This window comes from Nycticebus coucang, chromosome 7, assembly GCF_027406575.1.
Source record: "Nycticebus coucang isolate mNycCou1 chromosome 7, mNycCou1.pri, whole genome shotgun sequence".
NCBI lineage: Eukaryota > Metazoa > Chordata > Mammalia > Primates > Lorisidae > Nycticebus > Nycticebus coucang.
Window position 1 is genome coordinate 124341694 of NC_069786.1, and position 25722 is coordinate 124367415.

General features: G+C 41.0%; 1 protein-coding gene across 4 annotated transcripts in view; it reads left to right on the forward strand.

The window, feature by feature from the left end:
* COL4A3 (collagen type IV alpha 3 chain) overlaps positions 1 to 25722 on the forward strand; it is a 176609-nt gene that overhangs the window by 82226 nt on the left and 68661 nt on the right. For 3 of the 4 annotated variants that reach the window (XM_053598282.1, XM_053598283.1, XM_053598284.1), the window contains exons 4-21: positions 3454 to 3498; positions 4083 to 4127; positions 5305 to 5367; positions 6028 to 6081; positions 6917 to 6943; positions 7479 to 7556; positions 9444 to 9506; positions 9635 to 9670; positions 11172 to 11213; positions 11412 to 11489; positions 13953 to 14015; positions 14693 to 14752; positions 16571 to 16615; positions 16847 to 16900; positions 18094 to 18135; positions 21294 to 21378; positions 22943 to 22978; positions 25330 to 25494. In XM_053598282.1, the coding sequence (XP_053454257.1) occupies positions 3454 to 3498; positions 4083 to 4127; positions 5305 to 5367; positions 6028 to 6081; positions 6917 to 6943; positions 7479 to 7556; positions 9444 to 9506; positions 9635 to 9670; positions 11172 to 11213; positions 11412 to 11489; positions 13953 to 14015; positions 14693 to 14752; positions 16571 to 16615; positions 16847 to 16900; positions 18094 to 18135; positions 21294 to 21378; positions 22943 to 22978; positions 25330 to 25494 (1081 nt within the window). Of the gene's footprint in view, positions 1 to 3453; positions 3499 to 4082; positions 4128 to 5304; positions 5368 to 6027; positions 6082 to 6916; positions 6944 to 7478; positions 7557 to 9443; positions 9507 to 9634; positions 9671 to 11171; positions 11214 to 11411; positions 11490 to 13952; positions 14016 to 14692; positions 14753 to 16570; positions 16616 to 16846; positions 16901 to 18093; positions 18136 to 21293; positions 21379 to 22942; positions 22979 to 25329; positions 25495 to 25722 lie in introns of those variants that run through there. The other variant, XM_053598285.1, reaches the window with a different exon arrangement.

Here is a 25722-nt window from a genome sequence, read left to right on the forward strand (position 1 = left end):
ACCTGACCCTTTCTGCTTTGTGTCGCGTATGAATCACCCCTTCCTCCTGGAAACATAGTCCATCTTTGTTCCTAGGTCTCTCCCTTCCCTGACGCTCTTCCTGTCCCCCCAGTCTTCTCCTCCTGGGTTCCCATTTTGTTCCTGGTCCCTTAGACATGGTGCTTGTAGAGTTCTTACCAGAGCCAGCCGCCCACCACACTTGTCACACATTTTCATCGTAAAGTCTATGATACAGCAAAGGGCATTGTTTAAATAAATACCCTGGTGGATTTACTAAATAACTGCATAACCACTAGATTTGCTGATTGCGCTTTCCTACTGTGGACAGTAGCTAGACTTAAGCCTGGCTCATCATGCACCCACACATTCCCCTGCTCCTGACCTTCAGCAAGCCATAAACCAACTAATAAGCTATGGAAGATAGCGATAATTGATCTATATGGAGGCTTTGAAATTAAAATATGTATTAGGATACGACTTAGAATATACAGATGATAATTAAAGTCAACATCCTGCATGTTTGCTCTGTGCCAGGCACCTGGTCATGTTCCCCTTGCTATGTGTCACTCTTCACACCCATTCCATAACTCATGACCAGGTGACACGTAATACAGCTCCCATTATTATCTGCATTTCGTGGATAAACAAGTGCATAAGTAATGTGTCCCAGGCCACACAGCTGACAGGTGGCAAAAGCAGAGCTCAACTCCAGTGTGATATCGTGTGTGGGTTTCTCCTCACAGCAAACAATTCTCCAACTCTCTCGACACTCTGGGTGTCCTATAATTCACATACGACACTGAATGCCCAGAGTTTATGCAGACACCGCAGGTGAAGGGCTATGTCCCACCACAGTGTCCCCACTTTCAATGCCAATCACAAGTAGTGGGTCTCCAGGTTACCCTGACTTCTGTGCAACTTGACTACAGATCAGGGGTTCCCACAACCTCCCCCTCAGGTTTGATAAGTTGCAAGGATGGCTCACAGGACACAGGGAAACATTTACTTATATTTACAAATTTATTGTAAAGGATAGGATAAAGGATACAGGTGAACAGTCTGATGAAGGGTACACTGGGTGAGGTCCAGAGGGTGCCAAGTGTGGGAGCTTCTGTTCCTATGGAGTCAAGCTGCCCCGCCCTCTCGGCATGTGGATGCTCACCAGCTAGGAAGGTCTCTGAACCCCATACTGTAGAGATTCTTGAGGTGTTGTCATCGCATAGGCATGATATATTATTCATTTAATCTTCAGCTCTCCTCTTACTGAAGAATGGGACTGGAGCTGCAAATTCCAAGCTTCTAATCACAGCTTGGTTTTGTGGGCAACTAGCCCCTGTTTGGGAACCTTCCAGGAGATGCCTCATTAGAGCAAAAGGCAACTCCTATCACCCAGGAAATTCCAAGGGATTTAGGAGCTCTGTGTCAGGAACTGATGTCAAACTCCAAATAATAGAACAAAAACGATGATCTTTGCACCTGACCACTTAGCAAATTAGACAGGTTTCAGGAGCTGTGTGCCAGGAACTGAAGAAACAGACCCCATATACAGGGTGTCCTGTAAAGTTCGTGTGCAATAGACAACTATTCCAAATTGCACACAAACTTCATGGGATACCCTATATATTTCTTATATCACATGTATGATGCCAGAATCAAACTCTTGAAACTGAAGAAACCGAATCCACACCTACAGTTTGCAGGTAAAAATGCAAACGCCAGCTGTTCCCCAGTAATTCTGTCCTTTCCATGTCTACCATATTTATTTATGCATTCTCTTTTTCTGTGTCTTTCTTCTGACCTTAATTTTGAAAATGTCATCCAGACTGTAGGCCGGGCCTGCGCATTCTACTGACTTCTCCTAGAGCACGGGCTCAGGTTTTCCTCCACTGCACTGGTAGCATGAGTTGGCCACTTCCCTGGACTTTGATCAGCCTCGTGCCAACTCCTTCCTTTTTACCTTGTTCTCTGTTCCCTCCTCTACAGGATTCCCTTCACAGATGCAGCGATACATTTAAATAAGAGTTGCCAGCACTCGGCACATAGTACAGGTTATATAACAAGCAGGTATTCCATGAAACTCATCCAGAAAATCTGAGTGCCATGTTGTCTTAGGCTCGTATAATAAAGCGTAGTGTATAGATATCACTACAAAGGTAATTTGAGCAAGGGTAGATGGTTAGGGGATATTAAAAACTGGCTAAAAAGATTTCTCTGATCTATAAGCTTCCTATATTAATTTTAAATACATTTTACTCAAGCATGGTGGTTCATGCCTGTAATCCTAGTACTTTGGGAGGCTGAGGCAGGTGGATTGCTTGAGTCTGGAGTTTGAGGCCAGAGCAAGAGTGACACCCCATCTCTAAAAATAGCTGGATGTTGTGGCCAACATCTGTAGTCCCAGCTAGTTGGGAGGCTGAGGCAAGAGGATCACTTGAGTCCAAGAGTTTGAGGTTGCTGTGAGCTAAAATGATGCCATGGCACTCTACTAAGGGCGAGACAGTGAGGACTCTATCTCGAAGAAAAAAAATATATAGACACCTAATATATATATATATATTAATTTATATATTAACAAATTTACAATTGGAAAGTAAAACTTATAAGTTCCTCATCTACCTTTTCCATATTACAAATAGCATCCTGCCCAGAAGGGGAACAGCCTTGAACATAGTCATGGTTCTGGAAATTCCACCTCAGACAGGAAAAATGGACTTTGGCCTTGACAGTCCAATCTCAGAAGATTCTGTAACAACCTTTCTCTCAACTAATCAAAAATAGCAAAATGTACTGAAACTCTCTGGAATGATGAAATTAGCTTTCAGGCAATGGGTCTGACACACCAAGTAGTCCAGTTAGAAAGTCTCCATTTAAGGTTATTCTCCAGAAAACTGTCTTCATCATGTGCTGAAGCAAGTTTATCTCTGGTACAGTCAGTTCTTGCTGGGCTGTTTATTTCCTTCTGCATGTCAAGTGTATTTTGTTAATGATGTGCATAGAAATATTGGCTGCCCTTCTCATTCACCATTATAATTTTGTCATTTGTTCTTATCAGACCTCCGCGGCTGTCTGGCTAAAGTGGGGCATTTACAGTGTCAGTCCACAGACTTCAGAGTGCAAAAACCTAATTAAAACAGAACAAGTCCGGGAGGTGTGGGAGATCTGAGAGTCTTCATTTCCAGCATGCGTCCAGGTGCTGCTGATGTTGCAGACCCCAAACTGCAGTGTGACTAGCAAGAGTTTGAATGGATTTGTGTTTGATGAATAGTTTAGTTCCAGTGAAATAAACAAGCAATTGAACCTTATTAACAGTGAAATATTTACAATAGCAAAACAGTTTGCCCCCTGAATAAGACTGGGATCTTAATGTATGGGTTTCTTAGTGTCAAAAATAATATTCACAATGTTTACCTTTTCTTTTCTTTCTTTCTTTTTTTTTTTTTTCCTGCCAACTAGGGCTCTCCAGGATTCCCAGGACTCACTGGTCCCAAAGGTGTGAGGGTTAGTAGTCCATCTGTCCTGATTGTCCAGGACAGTCCAGTCTGTCCTGATTGTTTGATAATATTTTTATTTGAAAAATGATCAACTTTGCACCCTAAGAGTTATGCAGATGTCAGAAACGAGTGTGTATGGTTCCATAGATGAAGTTTAAGAACAAATAAAACTAATTTGTGGTGGTGGAATCAAAATAGTGGTTACCACATTAAGGGCAGGTGTTAACTGACCAAGAAAGGGCATGAGGGACCCTTTGGGGGTGGCGGAGACACTGCGTCTCTTGGGACCATGGTAACACAAAAACGCACATAGTAAACATTCTTTAAGCTCTTCACAAAAGATCAAATCACTTTACTCCATGCAAATTATAGCTTAGAAATCTATCCAAAAAGCCAAAAACAATCTTAATGATTTCTTAATAAAAGTTATGTAAGTATGAGATTTATGAAAGTTTGTTAAACCTTTTTTGGTTTTTCCAATCCTTTTGAGCTATTCCCAATTACAGTTGCAGAAAGAGATGAATTGCTAAGGTAAATTTATGTTTATAGGTTGAACAATGTTGAAGTGTCTTGTCTTTTCTGTATCTTCAGGGATTAACTGGATTACCGGGGTTTTCTGGTCCTCCTGGACTTCCAGTAAGTAGTGGGAAAATGAGTAGCTGGAAAAATTAAAAGTAAGCTCGTGTTAATAGAGATGTTAAAAATGGTAGCAATGTTTTAGTGGAAATGTGTTCTGATACATTCGTTACATAAAGAAAATGGCACCATAAAAATGCATATTATAGAGTGTGGATTTATATAACGTATGTGCTACATCATATTTTCTGAAATATATGCATAAGAAAATAGAAAAATATAGAACGGAATAGCATAGAATAGAATAGAATAGAATAAGAACACAATTAGATAAGCCAGGCACAGTGGCTCATGCCTATAATCCTAGCACTTTGGGAGGCTGAGGCAAGTGGATGGCTTGAGCTCAGGAATTTGAGACCAGCCTGAGAAAGAGCAAGATCTCTACTAAAAATAGAAAAACTAGCCAGGTGTTGTGGTGGGCACCTGTAGTCCCAGCTACTTAGGAGGCTGAGGCAAGACTATAGCTTGCTGTGATCAATGATGTCATGGCACTCTACCCAGGGTGACAGAGTGAGACTCTGCCCCCCCTCAAAATAAAAGGAAAGGCTCGATGCCTGTAGCTCTGTGGCTAGGGCGCCAGCCACATACACCAGAACTGGCGGGTTTGAACCCAGCCTGGGCCAGCTAAACAACAATGACAACTGTCACAAAAGAAAAATAGCCGGGCGTTGTGGCAGGTGCCTGTAGCCCCAGCTACTTGGGAGGCTGAGGCAAGAGAATTGCTTAAGCCCAAGAATTTGAGGTTGCTGTGAGCTGTGATGCCATGGTACTCTACCGAGGGTGACATACTGAGACTCTGTTTAAAAAAAGGGGGGAGGGAATAAAAAGGAATTCAATAGGTAGACTAGAATAGAACAATCCTGCTTACTAGCATAGAATAATACAATGATTCCCTCTGTGCACTCTTCCTCTTCTTTTTCCCTTCCTTTTTCCTCAGCTTAAAACAGCATGTTAAAGGATTTCATTTTATGCAGAAAGGCCATTTCTTTTACCTGGGATATTCACATCTCACTTGTTAAGTCTTCATTGTAATCAGCCTGTTTTGTTTGCTATGGTATGGAAATTATATCTAAAACGACTTAAATTTACTACTAAACTATTTAAACGACCACTTTTACATTTCGGCCCCTCTTTCCTCCATGACGACACTTCCTCACTGAAACTGTTCTCCTTCCAGGGCAGCCCAGGCACTGCTGGCCCTTATGGACTTGCTGGGTTACCAGGATGCAATGGTTCGAAGGTATGGAGGTTTTGCAGAGAAGACGATTAATAAATGCTTTTCTGAATGAATATATCAAGGCAAAATAGCAATGAGGTAGAAATAGGCTTTCCCTGAAACTTTCCTTTTGCCAGGACCAGCAATGTGGTTTAGAACCAGGAACCTTCCCATTTTCTCACTTTTTATTCCTTGTTTTCTAAGTCTTTTAAAAAAGTTCTCCCATGAAAGCCAACTGGCGGCTCAACTGGTTATTTTCATCTGAGGCTGTGTGTGTAAATCACATGGTAGAGCCCTGAGTGCGAAATTAGTCTTTGGAAAGCAACGCCTATTGTTTTCAATGTCCACACACCTCCTTTGTTCTCTCACTGAGCTCTCCTTTGCCCCAGAATGGTGGCTATGAATGAACTAATTACTAAAGTTTGAAAGAAGCAGCAATTAAAAAGTTCTTGGCGTAATTAGATTCTGCCATTTATGCACAATTTGAGAAACAGTATTCTAATCCTGTTTTTAATTAAGTTAATGGTTTTTTGGTCTTCTGCCTCATGGCCTAGTAGCCATAAGGAATTTGGGTTACTTTTTCTAGATTTATCACTGCGAGGCTGGTAAAGAGAAACAAGGAGACTATGTGAATAGGCTATTCCACAGCAGCTGAGAATGATGAAAAATTTCTCTATCTTCTAGGGTGAGCAAGGGTTTCCAGGACTTCCAGGGACACCAGGCTACCCAGGGATCCCGGTAGGTAGACAGACAGCATAAATAAAAGTAGTCTACTCCATATCGCCATGTACAAAATCTGTCATGACCTTGGCAATGTCAAAGGCAGCCAGCAGCACACACACCATGAGTTGAGGTTGACGCTTTGAGACTTTGACGCACCCAAGTGGACATGCACAAGAGACCATTGGATTTGCTCAGAGGAGAGTCCCTGGCTTGTGGCGACCCCAGGAGCAAGAGTGAGAGGAGAGAGGGGGCTTAGAACAGAGGCACAGCAACTAGGGCAACACCTAGTTCTAGTAGAATGAGCCCGCAGAGGAGAAGCAGTCCAAGTGGTAGAAAAAAAAGCCAGGAAAGGGGTGTTATGGAAGCCCAGGAGAGACCTAGCTCTGTAGAAGGGAGACAGATGCCTGGTGCTGCCAAAAAGTCTGGCGAGATGAAGACTGACGTGTTGGCGTCGGCCTTTCTGATCTTAGCAAGGGATAGATACTTCCAGGGCAAGATGGAGCCAGGAGGCAGATTGGGAACTGAGGAATGAGTGGGAGAGGAACAGAATGGGAAGCTTGCTGGTGCGATGAAGGAGAGAGAGGGCAGTGGAGGGATGGGGTAAAAGATTAAGGAGAGATGTTGTTTAAATAGTGGAGACTTGAGCTTGTTGAAAAGTAGTGGGAAGTGTAAGGAGGGAGGAAGGCTACGGAACAGCAAAGTGAAGGACAGAATAAGAACAGCCAGTTGTGGGCAGTGCCTGTGGCTCAAGGAGTAGGGCGCCGGCCCCATATACTAGAGGTGGTGGGTTCAAACCTGGCCCTGGCCAAAAAAAAGAGTGTCCAGTTGTTAACACCCTGCTTTTTCCTAGGGTGCTGCTGGATTAAAAGGACAAAAGGTAAGTCACTGGCAGAATATCATGATTGAAAATCTCTAGTTTTACATATGAAAAGGATTTTTTTTCTCCTTTTATGGAATAATGAGGTGTAAGTCATTATAGATCGAATCTTACAATCCAGACCTTATTCATTCAGAAATCATAATACCTGGGCCATGAATTTATTCCTACTGAAGATATCCTTCTGGCTCTTACCATACATGTGTCTTAAGGACACAGGTTTCATATCATCCTTTAAGGAAATAGGGTTGAGGAAGAATGCCCAGAACCCCACATTCTAGGTCAGGGATTGCCACTAATTTGGGTATGTTAGGAAGTGATTTTATTATCCCTGTATCTTCCTTCCACAGTAAAATTTCAACTCTGGACAATATGAAAATGCTTTGAATTTTTCATGACAGAATAAATACAGAATCCTAAATAATTTCTCTGTGAAAGCACTTTTATCCTTGAAGCAGTATGACCTTGAATTAGCATTTGAAAGGTTTGGAAAATGTAACATTGATTATGTTTGATGAACTTCTTTATTTTCAAGGGCGCTCCTGCTAAGGGAGAAGATCTAGGACTTAATGCAAAAGGTGACCCCGGGTTGCCAGGGGCTCCAGGATCCCAGGTATAAAACTTCAGAGGAGCCCTGTCCCTTGTGCTTTCTCTTCCCCACATGTTTTTCTCATTCTCTTGAGGACGGTTTAAATAGACATTTACTTTATTCTATTTACATGTCTGTCGCATTTCATTCTAAAGCGTGCACTGTATTTACAAGCAACTATTTGATGCCGATGGATAAAGATGATTTGGAATATGTGTCTTTTATTCTCTTCTTTAACTCTTAGTCACCCAAGATTTCTTGAATCTCAGGAAGATTCAGGGAATAATTATGTTCCACTTAATCTGTATGTGTTCAAATTAAGGATGGATTTGTATCACACATTGAAAATCACTTAAAATTGTAATGTTAAATAACAGCTGTACTTTTAAATTTGCATGATAGTAAATAAAAGGGTTTTATTTCAATGCAACTTTCTCTTGTCAAACAGTTTGCTTTTCTGATCTAGATGTATGTCCCCTGAGGCTCATTCAGAAGGGATGCCGAGAGACACAGCCACCTTCAGGGGTCTGTGTGTTCTGTTTTGTGATTTAAAAGGACCCTTTGGCCGACCTAAGCCACATGTACTAATTTTCAGGTCAATTAATGAGCTTTAACTTGGTTCAGAATCATACGTGGACATTCCAGAGTAGAGATGGGGTATTGGCCTAAGTGAGTCAGACTTTTTTTTTTTTTTCAGTTTTTGGCCGGGGCTGGGTTTGAACCCACCACCTCCGGCATATGGGGCTGGCGCCCCACTCCTTTGAGCCACAGGTGCCGCCCATGAGTCAGACTTTGAATTGAGGTTGCTGGACTCCTATAAGGCGAGCCATGCCAACGGCTGATGCCCTGCAGAAATGCAGAGTGATGCAGTTAGGAGCCGCTGCAGGCTTCTGAGACAAGACACAGGATATGAAGGCTTTCACTTTTTTGCTTAGGAAACATTTATGAATTCAGATGTTGGAGGCAGAAGGTCCAGGAAGAGGGTTAGTAGTAATCCAGGACTCGGCACATTCCTTAAATGTATATTGATCATCATCTCTGTACTAGTCACTGTGAAAGTGCTGAAGATGAACGATGGCAAGGACCTTCGTTCATAAAAGAAATGTTGTTTACACGCCAATTATGTACCAGGGGCTGTTCCTAGCTCTCGGTATGGGGCAGGGCACGCATCAGCTAAAAAATTGTTTCAAATATTCTTGCCCTCATGTTCTGTCTACAGAATATGCGGTTTACAGTCTAGCGGGGGAAACAGAAAGAAAGTATAAATTAGAACTCTATGGTATGTTAGGATAAAATAAGGCAGGGAAGGCAGGAAAGGAAACGTCTGGATTGGAAGGTGGGTTACAACGTTGGGCAAGCGGGAAAGGCCTGTGGAATGGATAGCAAGTGCGTATAGAGAAGGAGGGAGAGGGACTGAGGTGCGTAGGTGTCTGGGGAAAGAGGATGGGTGCAGACAGAGAGCAGGGGAAAGTCCTAAGGGAGGGTCATGCTTCGCCAAAAAGAGAGAGAGAGGGAGAATGGAGGAGAAAGAAAGAACAAGAAAAGCACAATTTTGAAAACTTCTAAAGTAAAGCAACTGTCCCGATCATTTTCCTGGAAACAGGATCATGAGGAAGGTACTGGCAGCCTGCTACCCAGAGCAGCACACGTTAGGGCATCTATTGTAATTAACTGCAGCCACTCAAAAGGGAGCTTTAGGGCGGTGCCTGTGGCTCAAAGCAGTGGGGCACCGGCCCCATATGCCGGAGGTGGTGGGTTCAAACCCAGCCCCGGCCAGAAACTGCAAAAAAAGGGGCTGATTAATAAAATCTTCTGATTTTATTAAAATATTTGGATGCATTTAATCAATGGACATTGTTCTTAGGCAAGAAATAAATTTCAACTTCTTCTTATTCTTCTCTTAATTTAAAGGGTTTGCCAGGCCCTCCGGGTTTTCCCGGGCCTGTTGGCCCCCCTGGCCCCCCAGGATTCCTTGTGAGTATGAAATCACTGTCACTATAGACTCTGTAAACGAATTGATTGATTCTAGTAAAAGTTTTAAGAAGAGTTTTCTGGCTGGGTGCATTTTCATTTGTGTAATTTTCATTTGTGAATTTTTTTAGGGCTTTCCAGGAGCCGCAGGATCTACAGGACCTAAGGTAGATTACAGCTCCTATGTGTATCAGCTAGAACACCTGCAGCAATCCCCAAAACCAAACCTGGTCTGATTCTTCATGTGAGCTGTGGTCAGCCTCCACCATGGAACTCAAAAGGCTTCCCAGCAGGGAGGGAGCTGAGCCAGCTGCTCTTCCCTCACTCCTCTCAGCATTTCACTAGCTTGATCTCTGATACAAAGAGATTATAAATTATAGTTTATAAATGTTATATAACTATAATAAGATTATAAATTATAGTTTGTAATTTTATATATAATATAACTATAATAAATTATAGTTATAAGTTTATATATTATGTAACTTATAAATTATAGTTTATAAGTTTATATATTATATAACTATAAGATTATAAATTATAGTTTATAATTTTATACATATTATATAACTATAATAAGATTATAATTATAGTTTATAAGTTATAAATTTATAATTTATAAATTATAACTTAATTCAGTTATAAGAAGGGAAAAAACACACCACAAAGGTTCTGCATTTGTGATAATCTTACTGATCACCCAAGACATGATCCTGTGAACTGATTTTAGCTGGATTGTGTCTCAAAACCAATGTGATTTTATGTAGCAAATGAAAGATGCTTATTTATGTGCTCAATAAGCAGGGTCTTGCGTGAGTTTCTACTTAACAGACCAATTATGAATTTAAGTATAAAAATGTCAAGTGAGGCTGAGCCCCACCAGGAAATCAACGCTAACCACAGTATCTCTTACTTACTAGCAGGTGGCCTCACACATAGGGGACTTTCCAAGGTGCAGTTACAGGTAGTTTTAATGCACACACACATCCTGAGAGATGGAGAGGTCCAGGTTAAGTGAATTGCCCTATAGACAGTAGAGGCAGACCTGAGCTTTAAAGTGTTTTGATGCCTACAGCTTTCAGGCTAATGAGGGGAAGACCTCCTTACTTAAGAGCAAGATAGCAAGCAGCTATTGGTGCGATTAGTGAAGAGAAACTGTTCACATTAGACTTACCTCATGTCACTGAATTCCCGCTAAAGCCAGGTGGCTTGCATTCCATCATTAGATTCTCTATTAAGTTTTAAATTTCAGAATCCTGAAGTTCAGTTACCCATCCTTCTTATTTTTAAGATGAGAAACCAGGAGCATTAGTAGGTTCACTGCCCAGCCAATGAGATCAAAACCAGCTACTGGTTTTGAAAAAAAAAACGTGCTCTGAGCTGGACCCCTGTTCCTACCCCACACCACCCGAGTCATCATTCACTACATTAAGTAAATCGCTTAAGCTTTCTGCCCCTCGAAATCTCCTTTAAAAGAAACATATTGATGTTCTACTCTAAGAAATAGCTCAAAAAACTTCTATGATTCTAAAATGAAGATTAAAATGTAAATGCTCAATTATAAATCTTGGAACTTCAATGGATTTAAGCCATCTATCTATCTATATCTGTATCTATGTGTATATATATATATATATTTTAATAATTTGGTTTTGTGTTTTCTTACAGGGTCACATGGGTGACAATGTAATAGGACAAAAAGGAGAGCGGGTAATTTCAATGCTACCCTTTGTTGGTTCTAGAGCATATCAGCCTATGCACCTATTCATTAGCGAAGTTGAAATTCGTGTGTTGTAACCTGTTCTATTTTCCTGCATAAGAACTGAAGGGGGGAAGCAGATCTTTCAAAAACAGTAAAGTTGAGATGTTGACGTTTAGTTTCTCATTCCTGGCTATGTTTGTCTTTAGGGTGTGAAAGGATTAACAGGACCCCCTGGACCACCAGGAACAGTTATTGTGACCCTAACTGCCCCAGAAAACCGACCGGTAACTCTGTCATCTCATTGGGCTTCCACCTTCTCATTTATGGGATGAAATTCCTCATAACCCTTACCTCTTTCACAAGCTCTGTCATCTAAGCCCAGCTCTGCCTAGCCCCTCTACCATCCTGAACTTCTAGGATGTCTTCCTTCCCCTTCCTTACTCACAAACCTGCAAATATCAGATGGGAAAGATCTGAGGCAAGTGACTTCCAAGATTCTTGGAATCAGAGCCTGAGCTGGCTTGGTCCCCCCTTGTACCCCTGTCCTCTAGTTGTCCATAGGCAGAGTAGGTATTAGTGAATATTTTTGAATGAATGAGAGTAAAACAGTGTGTGGCTCTGACCCACATGGATGATAAGATATGGCTGGAGGGTCACTATTATCACATGGGACACTTTTACCCTGCAATTGTAACCCCATGGGTGCCGCAGCCTCCACGTCTCACCAAGGACACTATGACCTTGACATTTGGACATTAACATTTGCTTTTTGCTCCCACCATGGGGTAGCTAGGAGGCCCAGGGTAGGGACCAAACTGAGTGAGTGAATACACAATAGTATCATGCACCAGTCCTAGACACCCAAGAGATCCTGGAAGGTCCAGGAGGGGGAATAAGGAAGTGAAAGGGAAGTGAACATGTTCTTATGGATTAACTAAGAAATAAACACAGACCATCCTTCTCATTTAAACTTATAATTAATTGCTTGAAATAACAGCTTAACTGAGATATAATTCACATACCATAAAATGTACCTTTTTAAAGTGTACAGTACATAGGTCTTATTTATAATTAATTTTCAGCAGCTTTATTGAGATATAATTCACATATCACAAAATTTGCCATTCAGTGTACAATTGGCTTTCTGATTATTCACAGAATTAGGCAACCATCACCACAGTCAATTTTAAAACATTTTCATCATGCAGAAAAGAAACCCCTTATGTAATTAATTTTTAATGCTATAAATAATCAAAACAAGAGTTAAAATGAAACACGGTAAAATTTAATTTTGCTAAAATAATAACTCAAACTGAAGATTGGAAAAAAATGCCCTGAGGAAAATAACCAAACTTTTCTGAGGCAATCAACAAAAATAAAATTCATAAAGTCTAAAACTTTATTCTCTGAAAAATGACAGAAAAAAATTACATTGACAAAATCTGACTCCGGAAGATATAACCCAGGAAAAACAATTGAATCTGAATAAAAGGATACCCTCCAGAGAAAATTCACATTGGGAAAAATATAATCCACAAAATGTGATAAGAACTTCAACAAACCTGATTAATGAATTAAACCTTCTTTGTAACTTTTAAACAGAAAATAATTGATCCCAATGAAAATCATTTTAGTGGATTAAAAATAAAAATAAAATACATTAGAGATTATCTGATGATGTTTAAAAACAACTGATTTGGGAATGAAATTAGGTTAGTATAGTTTGATCCACAAAATACAGTCTTTTTTAAAAAAGTCAAAACTGGGCTTGGTGACTCATACCTGTAATCCTCTCACTCTGGGAGGCAGAGGCGGTTAGATTTCCTGGCTCAGGATTTCGAGACCAGCCTGAGCAAGAGTGAGACTCCATCTCTAAACATACCAGGGCACTGTGGTGGGCACCTATAGTCTGAGCTACTTGGGAAGCTGTGGCAAGAGGACTGATTTAGCCCAAGAGTTTGAGGTTGCTGTGCCCTGTGATGCCACAGCACTCTACTGAGTGTCTTGAAACTCTTTTTTTTTTTTTTTTTGAGACAGAGTCTCAAGCTGTCACCCTGGGTAGAGTACTGTGGCATCACTGCTCACAGAAACCTCAAACTCTTGGATTTAAGCAACTCTCTTGCCTCAGCCTCCTAGGTAGCTGGGACTATAGGTGACTGCCACAACACTTGGCTATTTTTTGGTTATAGTTGTCATTGTTGTTTGGCTGGCCTGGACTGGATTCGAACCCAGCAGCTCCAGTGTATGTGGCTGGTACCTTAGCCGCTTGAGCTATAGGCGCTGAGCCTGAAACACTCGTCTCAAAAAAAAAACTTTTTTTAAGTAAAATAAAAAAAGTTGGCCTATTGTTCAATCATTTCAGTGGGTTCACGTGTGTAAAATTTGCAATGTGAGACATGAAAGGTCTATTGCAGGGATGTCCAACCTGTGGCTGCAGGTCACATGCTGATTTTGTGAGGCCTTTTTGGGCTTATCTTTGGTGTCAGATATCATGAAAAATATGCAGGGACCTTTTTTTTTTTTTGCTTATCAGCTGTTGTTAGTGTTTAACATGTGGCCCCAAACAACTCTTTTTCCAATGTGCAGCAGAAGAACAAAAAAGGTTGAACACCTCTGGATTGGGCTGATTGGGGCATAGTAATAATTTGTAAATCTAGCTTATTGGTCAGATAGAGGACTTTTTAAAGTATAATCAGTGACATCTCATTTGATCCATTGGTAATAACGTCGAATTGGTTTTTCCGCAGGACCTCAAGGGGGAGAAAGGAGATAAAGGAGCGATGGGGAAACCTGGACCTTCTGGACCCTCAGTAGGTCATTCAGAGTCATATTATTCCCACAGCACACGCAGCAGAACCTCAGTGTTCACTTTAATGTGTTTTACCTTTAAATCCTAAGTTTGGCTAAAACATGACATTCAACTGCAAAGATCATGAATACACCAGAATTATCTCATGGCCTCCTCTAGCCAGATCTTTGCACTATTTTACATGTATCCAGTGAAACTCAACCCATGAGATCTTCAGCATCTGATTTTAGCATCTGTTCTCTAATTAATACATAACAGTTTTCCTTCCCTCTCAAGATGCCTCATCAAACATTTAAATGGCGGAATAATCAAAAGAGACAAATTAGGCTGGGCGCAGTGGCTCCCACCTGTAATCCTAGCACTCTGGGAGGCTAAGGCAGAAGAATCACCTAAGCTCAGGAGTTTAAGACCAGCTTGAGCAAGAGACCCCATCTCTATTAAAAATAGAAAAATTAGGTGGGCACAGTGACAGGCACCTGTAGTCCTAGCTTCTAGGGAAGGTGAAGCAGGAGGATGGCTTGAGCCCATGACTTTGAGGTTGTTGTGAGGTATGATGACACCATTACACTCCCAGGGTCACTCTGTCTTAGTAAAAAAGGAGGGGAAACAAGTTAATAAAAATCAATGTAAGTCAAAATTGATAATTCATAAAACTTGACATAGCTCTAATTAATACAGGGACCGCCTGGAGAATCATACGGATCTGAAAAGGGTGCTCCTGGAGAACCTGGCCCGCAGGTAAATTCAGAAGTTCACTGTCACGTGCAGCCTTGATTAGTGAGCACTCAGTTCTCCTTAGGTTGCAAAATTAAGATGCCCAACTCAAACTAGCTTAGATAAGAGAAAAAAAAAATTAAGTCTTGGGAGATTTGTTTGTTCAAATATCTGAGAAGTTCAAGGCTACAACAGTGTTCAAGGACTTCAGAGCCAGAAACAGTATAGGCAGGACTTTCTTTCCCTCTCACTTGGGGTTCTGTGTATCAGCCTCATTCTCTCCCTTGGCAGTTACCAGGGGGAGATGGGGAGAAAGAGCAGGGTGTAGCCGCAGACCACTTCAGGTTAACAGCATCCAAGGAGAAACATAGCATCCATAAATGAAACCCCAATGAATTAAGCTAATAGGGCCAGCTAGGTCATATGTCTCACTCCAGAAAAATGACCATGTCCAGGAGAAGAAAGTACTATGATTCACCAGACTGGTGGGGCAGTGGGTGTAATTGATAGCACCATCAGAACCACCCAGACAGGAGCTCTCCAAAATAAATGGGGCTTTGTGTGCCCAGACATAGGATGCAATAGCTCACTACCTCACCCAGATCCATTTTGGAAAGATTTAAGCACATATTATGTAAAAATGCTAAGAGTTATACATTGGGGGGAAAGTATGGATTTTTTCCCCTAAGAAGAAATATTTAATGGACAGGGTTTTTTTTTTTTAATTGCAGGTTAATGTGAGAGTACAAACAACTAGGTGACAATGTTTGCCTTTGTTAGGTGGAGTCCCTCTTGTAGTTGTGTTCCACAGTCAAGAGGTGTGCTGTACACCGGTACATTGTGCTCATCAAGTGCAGCACACCAGTCCTGCCCCCCTCCCCTCCCCCCTCCCACCTCATCCTAACTTGAATTGAATTGAGTTTTTCTCTTGTGTGGGTGTGTATTACATAATCTACTCCCTTCATATTAGTATTGAGTACATTGGATACTTCCTTTTCCATTCTCGTGATATTTTGCTGAGAAAAATGTGTTTCAACTACATCCAATACAAAAGATGTAAGTCTCCATCTTTTTGGGGGGGCTGAATAGTATTCCATGTTATACATATACCACAGCTTGTGAATCTATTCCCAGGCGGGTGGGCATTTAGGCTGCTTCCACATCTTGGTAATAGTAAATTGAGCTGCGATAAACAATCTAGTGTAAAAGAATGGACATGATTTCCAATTCCATCAGGAAGGGAAAATAGCTCATAGTTAATTCAAAAGGCATCTGTTTAGATACCACAATATTTCTTTTATGCTTATATTTAAATACAGACACACCTGGGCTTCAGGGAATCACCAACATTTCAAATAGATAATTTTAGGGCGGCGCCTGCGGCTCAGTCGGTAAGGCGCCAACCCCATATACCGAGGGTGGCGGGTTCAAACCTGGCCCCGGCCAAACTGCAAACGAACAATCAAATAGATAATTTTGCTTTGAACCCCTCCCTCTTTCTAGGCATCCCTATTCTCTTCTCTGCTCAGCACTTCCTTGGTCTTCTTCCAAGTTCAGAGTCAAGAGCATCAAGTCTAGTTTTGGTTTAGCTGTTAATTTCCTTGCTTCCTTTCTTTGCCTCTCTAACTTCCCATCCTGACTGGCTTCTGCCTTCCTGGGGCAGAGAGGGTCACTGCGAGTTCTGTGATTAATAGTTTTTTCTTCTAATGCCTGGTAGGGAAGCATCCCTCAGGCTTTCTTGGCTGAGGTCAAGAGGACATGATCATATCACTAAAGTTTTCCACACCTGTAAAATTATCCATGTGCATTAAATTACATATTTTTGTTTTCTTCTTGTTTTAGGGAAAACCTGGAAAAGATGGTGCCCCTGGCTTCCCTGGTAGTGAGGTAAAGACTTGATTTGGCTTAGTGATGTAATGAAGCCGTCAGTCCCACTAGATGAGGGAGACATTTTGAAAGTTACTAAGTGGTTATAAACAAATAAAATTTTACGGTTTTTAAAAACTACATTTGAGAATAATAATTTTACACCCTGTGAGAAAAGTTCACGTGAACACATTATTTTTTTATTATTGATTTGTGTGTCTTCTGACTATTTCTTTTTGTTCTTTTCTTTAGGGAGCCAAGGGCAATAGAGGCTTGCCTGGGTTACCAGGTGAAGATGGAATTAAGGTAATTCCCTCCTGGTCATCCTACCTGAAGCCTTGTTAATAAGTCAGGTTTTGTCTACCCTTATCCTTTCCCCCATACCCAGGACCTGCGATAGCAGGTTTCAGTTAAACCTTTAGGATATTTGTTAAGAAGAAGGAGAGAGCCGTGACAACTTTACTTACGCATTTGAAGGGTGCTCTTGAGGGAACCATACTAAACTTGTTCTCTGCAGCTGAAGCCATTTGACTTGGGCCCAGTGAAATTTCAGCTTCCTGAGGAAGAGGTTGAAGGCAGCCTACAATTGTAGGAAGTTTCTGGTTATTTGAGGTCAAGAATGGGCTGGACTCCATCAATCTCAACCTGAGTGACAAGGCACTGAAAGGCTATGATCCATTAGTTGCAAACTGTTGTATGCAATCTATTATAGATATTTTCAAACAAATTGTATGGGCATGCATTGCTTAATGATGATATGTTCTGAGAAATGCATTATTCGGTGATGATCATTGTGCAGACATCATAGAGTGTCCTTATATAAGCCTAGGTGGTCTGGCCTACCACACACTTAGGTTGTATGTACAGCCAATTGCTCCTGGGGTATGAACCTGTTCATCATGTTACTGTACAGAATACTGTAGGTAACTGTAACATGATGACAAGTATTTGTGCATCTAAACATGTCTAAACATAGAAAAGATATAGTAATGGTATTATAATCTTATGGACCCACCATTGACCAGAATGTTATTATGTTCACATGACTTTGTATGTAGATACATGTGCAGAGTTTATCAATTAATAGTATTACTTCCAGTAGAATTCTGAAATACCCTCTTAGAAGAAAGGGGGTTGCTTACCATTTGAATATGGAATTGCATACAACTCATGGCCAAGTTTCCCTGTGGGTCTAATCTGGGTGAGAACACAGACATGGGGGATGCATGTGACCATCCACTGAAGGTGGTGGCGTGGAAGAAACCCAGAGAAACACCAGAGCCACAGCCACTTCACAGACAGGATTCCTGACCCAGATACAGGCTCTCTGGGAGAAATTTAAAGTCAATGTCCCAGTAACTTGAATTTGGTTTGCATATGACATCTAAGTAACATTTTTTAGCATTAATTTATTGTTCAACTGTGCATTTAGCTTTTTAAGTATGCCAACTATATAAATACTTTTGGTTAACCTAATTTGTAACTGTCTTTCAATGTAGGGATGGAAAGGGGACATTGGCCCTCCAGGATTTCGTGGTCCAGTAAGTGTGATTAAAGACGATCTCAATGCTGTGTTTGGTCAAGTTCTTTAACATATTGAGGAAACTTTGAATCAGTGTCTCGCATTTGTTGTGATAGAGACTGTAACATTTACCTATGTATCAAACCAGGGCAAAATAATAGCCACTGTCATTATTTGTGCACTTGACAATGGGTCGCTATTTCAGTGTGGCTCCCTAGACTGCACTAATAATGCCCATTACTAGGGAGGAAGAAAAGCTTTGTCTGATCAGACTGGCCCCAGGTGAACCTGCACCCTCTGAATAAAGCAGGCCACTGGGGAGGACAGCTGGGAAGCCGCTCCTCCTCCCTCCACCAGGGCCTGACTAGGTAACTCCAGAGCTTTCTGGCAGCCGAAGCTCAGTGATGGGTTCAATGCAGGGTCAGCAAAACCCAACCATCCTAGCCCAAGCACTTTGCAGCAGGTAGTGGTCCCCTTCCCAGCACAGACATGGATTTGGTGTCAGCTCCTGACTGCATATTCTGTGACTCTGCAGCTTAAGGAGTAAAGAAAAGGAGACGCGCAGGATCTTCATCTCCTGTCTTACAGGATATTGTTTCTCACATTCAGGGGGCTGAAAAGGATGGTCACCTGTGATTATGCAGGTTGAACAAAACGGTCCATAGCGGCAAAAAAGTCCTGAGGAACGGGGTGTCCTGTTAAAAATGAAGTTCTCAGACCCCCAGGCTCAGTAGTTAACTCAGTAGTTGGAGGTGGCATCCAGAAAGTTTCAACTTTACATTAAAAGCAAGTGATCCAAATGCATATAGCTCTTGTTTTAGGATGTTTTGTGCTGCAGCACAGAATACCTGAGACTAAATAATTCATAAAGAACAGAAATGTATTTCTCATAGTTCTGGAGGCTGAGAAGTCCGAAATCACGGTGCTGGCATTTGTTCTGTGGAGGGCTTTCTAGGCTGCATCCCCACAGGCAGAAAGCAGAGGGCAAGCTAGCCTAAGGCTGCTCCGAGCTGCTTTTAAAAGATCTTAATCCTATTAACAAGGAAGAAGCCCTTCCAGCCTAATCAACTCTTCAAGGTCCTGTCTTAATACGACAGTGGCAACACCCAAATTCTGGGGAGGCTCCATTTAAACCTTAACAGTCCCAGAATACTCTGATGGAGTCGCAGGAAGATTAAAGGAGGTTTTCTGTGAAAGCACCTAGCCCAGTGCCTAGCACTGGCAGGTGCACACACATCATTGCAGACTTCATGGTAGAGATTATTGTATAATGATTCTCATTTTGGGGGTGATTTTATATGTACTACTTAACCACAAATTCTTGTTGCTGCATCTTCAAACAAGTCAACAAAGTAATTGGCCCATGTAGCATATGAAAAACCAGAAAGAGTTTTGGCCAGGCACAGTGGCTTATGCCTGTAATCCTAGCACTCGGGGATGCTGAGGCAGGAGGATCATTTGAGTTCAGGGGTTCAAGACCAGTCTGAGCAAGAGCAAGACCCAACTTCTACCAAAAAAAAAATTATCTGAGCATAGTGGCACATGCCTCTACTCCACGTTACTCAGGAGGCTGGGGCAGAAGAATCACTTGGACCCAGGAGATTGAGATTGCAGTGAGCTATGATGACTCCGCTGCACTCTACCTGGGGTGACAGAGTGAGACTCCATCTCAAAAAAACAAAATAGCCAAAAAAAAAAGAAAGAAAAAAAAGAATAGAAAAACAAACCAGAAAACCTCAAAGAATTTTAGAAAACCCTTAATACTTCCATCTTCATTGTGAGTAAAATCTACTTGCCCATTGCACTTTGCAGGAACCAGCCTCCTGCACTTACTGTGTTTTCTTTCTTTTTCTCTTTTTTTTACACATTTTGACCAGGGCCGGGTTTGAACCCCCCATCTCTGGTATATAGGGCCTGTGCCCTATTCCTTTGAGCCACAGGCACCACCCTTACTCTGTGTTTTCTTATGCTCAATTCCATATGAGTTCAAAAGAAATTCTTAGGAAGTAAAAGGAAACTAGGAACAGGTCCACTGAGCATGTCAAAAACAGTATTTCTTGATTCTTGAGTGTCAGTCGTGTCTGGATCTTAAAGAAATAATAAATATGGTGTCTTTTGATGTGTGGGTCCCACCAAACTTTGAAATAATTTCAGTCCATCAGAATCAGGATTTTAAAAATGTAAAATAGGAGCCTGTAGTTCAGTGAGTAGGGCACCAGCCCCATATACTGAGGGTGGCGGGTTCAAACCAGGCCCCGGCCAAACTGCAACAAAAAAATAGCCAGGCAGGGTGGCTCCTTTGGCTCAAAGGGGTAGGGCGCCGGCCCCATATGCCGGAGCTGGTGGGTTCAAACCCAACCCCAGCCAAAAACTGCAAAAAAAAAAAAAAAAGAAAGAAAGAAAGGAAATAGTGCAATGTCAATAAATAACTTAAAAAAAAAAAATAGCTGGGCATTGTGGCAGGTGCCTGTAGTCCCAGCTACTCAGGAGGCTGAGGCAAGAGAATCGCCTAAGCCCAAGAGCTGGAGGTTGCTGTGAGCTGTGGCCACAGCACTCTACCAAGGGCGACAAAGGAAGACTCTGTCTTTGAGAAAAAAAAAAAAGTGAAATAGTATAAATTTACTTTTAAAACTAAAATAAAGGGTGGCGCCTGTGGCTCAATGGGTAGGGCGCCGGTCCCATATGCCGGAGGTGGCGGGTTCAAGCCCAGCCCCGGCCAAAAATAAAAAAAAAAAATATTTAAAAAAAAAAAAAAAAAACTAAAATAAAATAAAAAGTGAAATAGAATAAAAAGTATCAGTGTTGTTGATCTTATGGTGTAATGGTAAGTTTCTATTTTGTGAAAACTTGATTTCTTTCATAGATATAGGTATGTCTATAAGTGGGTATAGAAATGTGGATGTGTAACCTGGGTCATAGCATAAAATGTATTTCTAATTGATAGCCCATGAGTTATATAACATCATGATATAAGAAAGCTCTAATTTTTCTTTAAATTTATTCCTCTACATATACATGACTACCATATCCCTGCTAACATATAAACCTATAAATTAAGGAAAATAAGGGAGGTATCTTTTTGGTCAAAATAAAGAAATTAAAATACTGGTAATTGCATATGATGCGCTATCCATAAGTAGCTATCCTTTCTCTTTATTCATTTATTTCTCCTTTAAGACAGAATATTATGATGCCTACCAGGAAAAGGGAGATGAAGGAATTCCAGGCCCACCAGGGCCCAAAGGAGCTCGAGGCCCCCAGGGTGAGAATAAAGAATTTGCTGAACATTGTTCTGGCTTTATTTAAAGGAATAAACAACATGTGCTTATAGACCTGGGATTTGGGGTGGGGGGGAAGTTTCAGGCATAGGAAAGATCTCTTAATTTTCACAGAGGTGGTATGTTTTGATGTCTCCTAATTATCATGTTTTTATTTTGTAAGTGGTCTACCAAGAAAGATAATTAAATTGTCTGTATGTAGAAAAGCAGGAAGTTCAAGTCTAGCTAGAAGACACTAGTGGGAGGGCAGGAGGAGAGAGTGTAAGGAATCAGCAATCTCAGTGGTATTACAAAAGGGAATGGAGACCCTGGAATGCTGTAACTTGACCAAGTTTGTACAGATACTTGTGAGGAGGACTGAGGGCCTGGTTTCCTGACTTCTGGAACAGTGATCTGTCCTTGACATCATGAATTAATTCAATTATATTGTATCACTTCTAAAAGATTTGAACATTCTAGCCCAATAGTTCTGGTCTCTGGCTACATATTAGAATCCCTGGGAATTTGTATATAATGACCTTGTCAATCACCCTGTGATTGTGATTTCATTTTCTGGATGATGTCCCTGGACACCGGTAAACCATAAAAACTCCCTTGATTATTCCAATATGTAGCCAGGATCGAGAACCACGGATCTAGCCAAATTATTGATATAAACAAGATTTTAAAGAAGAACTTTACTTAAAAGAATAAAATGTCACAACATATTTAATAAATGACAGATAAATACAATCATTGATATAATTTTGTTTTTTAATTTTGGTTTCGGCTCAGCACCCGTAACTCAGTGAGTAAGGCACAGGCCACATACACCGAAGCTGGCAGGTTCAAGCCCTGCCCAGGCCTGCTAAACAACAATGACAACTGCAACCAAAAAATGGCCAGGTGTTGTAACAGGCGCCTGTAGTCCCAGCTACTTGGGAGGCTAAGGCAAGAGAATCACTTAAGCACAAGTTTGAGGTTGCTGTGAGCTGTGACATCACAGCACTCTACTGAGGGTGACATAATGAGACTGTCCTAACAAAAATGTTTTATATACATATATATATATATTTGCTATAAATCCTATTTATAGCTGTCCAGAAAGTATCCAGCCATATAATACGAAAAAAAAGAAGATATACCTGACTGGATACTTTCTGGACAACCCTTGTATATCAAAGAATTAGAAAGCAACGCATATTACATCTAGAAGTGATCCAAGATAGTACACCGGGCCAATTTATCGATCCTAGATGTGTCTGATGGCGTCTGATATTCTTACATCTGAATTCCCAGCAAAGTACTCGACACAAAGCAGGCTCTTAGTAAATCTCCGCTGAATTATGTGAAAATGATAAGGTGGTATGATTTTACACGGTTAGGGTTCTAAGATTAGTTTCCTCTTGGCACTTTGTCTAAGTAAGTGAAGTTTCTAACATCTGTGTGAGAACAGGAAAAACGTGAAAACTCCATGAAAAATGATTATATTGGCATCCAAGATTTCAAAAGTGGACAGGATAGCATTTATATCTTTGTAAGCAATGAAATCATGTTATGTATTCCCAGGTCCCAGTGGTCCCCCTGGAGTTCCCGGAAGTCCTGGTATGTCCATAGTTCGTGAGGTACAGATACAAAGGCAATTACAAGGAAAATGCACTGTTCTCTATTAAATTTGCAATGTTTGTGTAAGACAAATGTTTCATTAATTTATCTAAAAGTGTTTCCAGCTTCTTGATTGTTATCTTTGCAACCGACAGTGGAAAAGGAAGAAGAATTTGACACAAAGAGATACAGAAATTCTCATTTTTGCTTCTCGGCAGCTTTAAGTGTAAATGCCTTATCTTCAGGGAATTTTCACAGTTTGGGGTGTGAGCAGGGGCCTTGAGACTCAGAAGAGGGCCAGTGATAGCAAACAATAATGTCATGGTAATGAGGTTGGGTGAAAACGATCACTTTCATAGCAAATCACAACTTGCAGAAGGATTAGATTATACTTTCTCTGTAAATGTTAAACTTCAGTTCATGAATTGTTAAGAATGTTAACCTTTTGAGAGAAGAGGAAGAAGAGGACCAGGACGAGTCCCCAGGAACCCATCAGTTGTAACCGTTCTTTGCTCTTCTGCTCAGACAAAAGAGCAAAGATTTGATAAACCAGTGTGGCAGGTGCCCTGCCATTGATTATATTTTTCTCTATACAATGTTATAAATTAAACAACTTCATAATTTAAAAAATGAATTAAAATGCGGGAGCCATCAACTACAACTGGGACTTTACCTAACAAAGGCAAATAATGTAACTTAATCCTACGTACCCTTATATGAATGTAAAATTTAAAAAAGAAAAAAATTTAAAAATGAATTAAACTAAAGCAGATTACATAATCATATCTGTACTACAATACCACTGTAAAAAAATAGGTACCGAAATAGATAAATACCATCTGTACCTGTATATGCATGGTAAAATATGCATCAAATTGGTACCAGTGGGTATTTCTTGAAGTTGGAATGGGGTGAAAAGATATCTTGGAACTCTGAACAAAGATTAAGGAGAACCTTCTTCCTCATGCCAGGCCTCTGAGTAATGAATAAATAGGCTCCTTTAACAAATGAATGAGTAGAAAATTACAAAGCTCTTGATCATGAGGATTTTAAGATTGTTTCATCTATTTCTATGACAAATGATAGTGCTATTTTGATAGGGAATGCATTCAACCTGTGGTTTGCCCTGGGCAATATGGTCATTGAACAATGTTGATTCATCTGATCCACAGGGGTTGTCTTTCCAGTTGCTGTGTCCTCTCTATTTATTCTATCAGTGTGTCACCGTTTTCCTTGTAGAGGTTTTCACCTTCTTGGTTGAATTTATTCCTGGGTCTTTTATTCTTGTGTGTGGCTACTGTGAATGGGACTGCCTTCCAGATTATTTTTTCAGTTAGTTCATCATTGGAGTACAGAAATGCTGTTGCTTTTTCTATGTTGATTATGTATCTTGCAACTTTACTGAATTTTTTTATTGGTTCAAAGAATGTTTTGGTGGTGTTGAGGGGGAAGAGAGATGGGTTAAGGGAAAAAAGCACAGAAGAAGGAATCAAGTCTAATGTTCGACAGCAGAGCAGGGTGACCATAGTTAACAAAAACGTAGTGTGTATTTCAGAATAACTACAACTTGAAATGTTCCCAGCAGGTGGAAATGATAAATACTCAAATGCTGGATACCTGTACATACCCTGACATGACCATTACACATTCTATGCAGAGATCAAGGTTTTACATGTACCCATAAACATGTATAAATGTAACATAGCAAAATAAAATAAGATGAAAATTACAAAGCTCTAACACAAACAACAGTCAGGAGAATTTGCTTTTATACTCAAATAATAAGACATACTTAGGTATTACCCTTGCTGGTTTCTCACCCCTTTGGTTCTTGACCTCTCTTTACTTAATCTTTAAACTGTCTGCCAGGCAGAGATCCAAGACTGCTGTGTTATCGCATCCTTGTCATTTTAGGATTGGGATGGGTTTGGGTCCTCCTGCCTCTGCCCCCAGCATGCCCGTTTATGCCTAAGGCATTGGCAGGAAAAATGTCCATTTACAACTTTCTCTCTTTCTCACTGTGGGCCGTGAGAGACAGGCAGCCTCTTGTCTCTAATAAAAAGTATCCACCAACTGGCATCTGTGGAAGAATGCATCTCGAGCTCTGTTTCTGTTCCTTGCACTAAGTTACATAAGTCATCTTGTGGGAGTGGAGGGTTCTGTGCTTTGCTGTACTGTGATTACTTAACAAGACCGCAGATGAAGCAAGGAAGGATATCTCACTTTTTATTTTATCTGCCTTACATACCTCTCCATTGTGTATCTCTAACAAAATAAGAAAGTTTTGAAAAATAAAAATGTATTTATCTAGTAAAGAATTTAAAATACAATAAATGATTATTTCCTCCAAGGATCATCAAGGCCTGGCCCCAGAGGAGCCCCGGGGTGGCCAGGTTTGAAAGGAAGTAAAGGGGACCGAGGTCCCCCAGGGAAGAATGCAGTCGGGCCTCCCGGGGCCCTGGGTTGTCCTGGTTCACCCGGCTCTCCAGGACCTCCAGGACCTCCAGGACCACCAGGTAAAGATGCATCCGGGGGCCCTTTTGTGTGCAGGGCCTGGTGGCAGATGCATGCAAATGACGGGTGATAAACCACTCACAGCTTGGCCACATGTCTGCGTGGTTTTTATGAATTATCTTTCCGATGGCATTTCATGCCACTATCACTCTCTTTGAAGGAACTGTAGTTGGACTACCTTGCAAATGCTGCAAAGTCTTATCTGAGTTCCCCAGAGTAGGAGGAAGGGA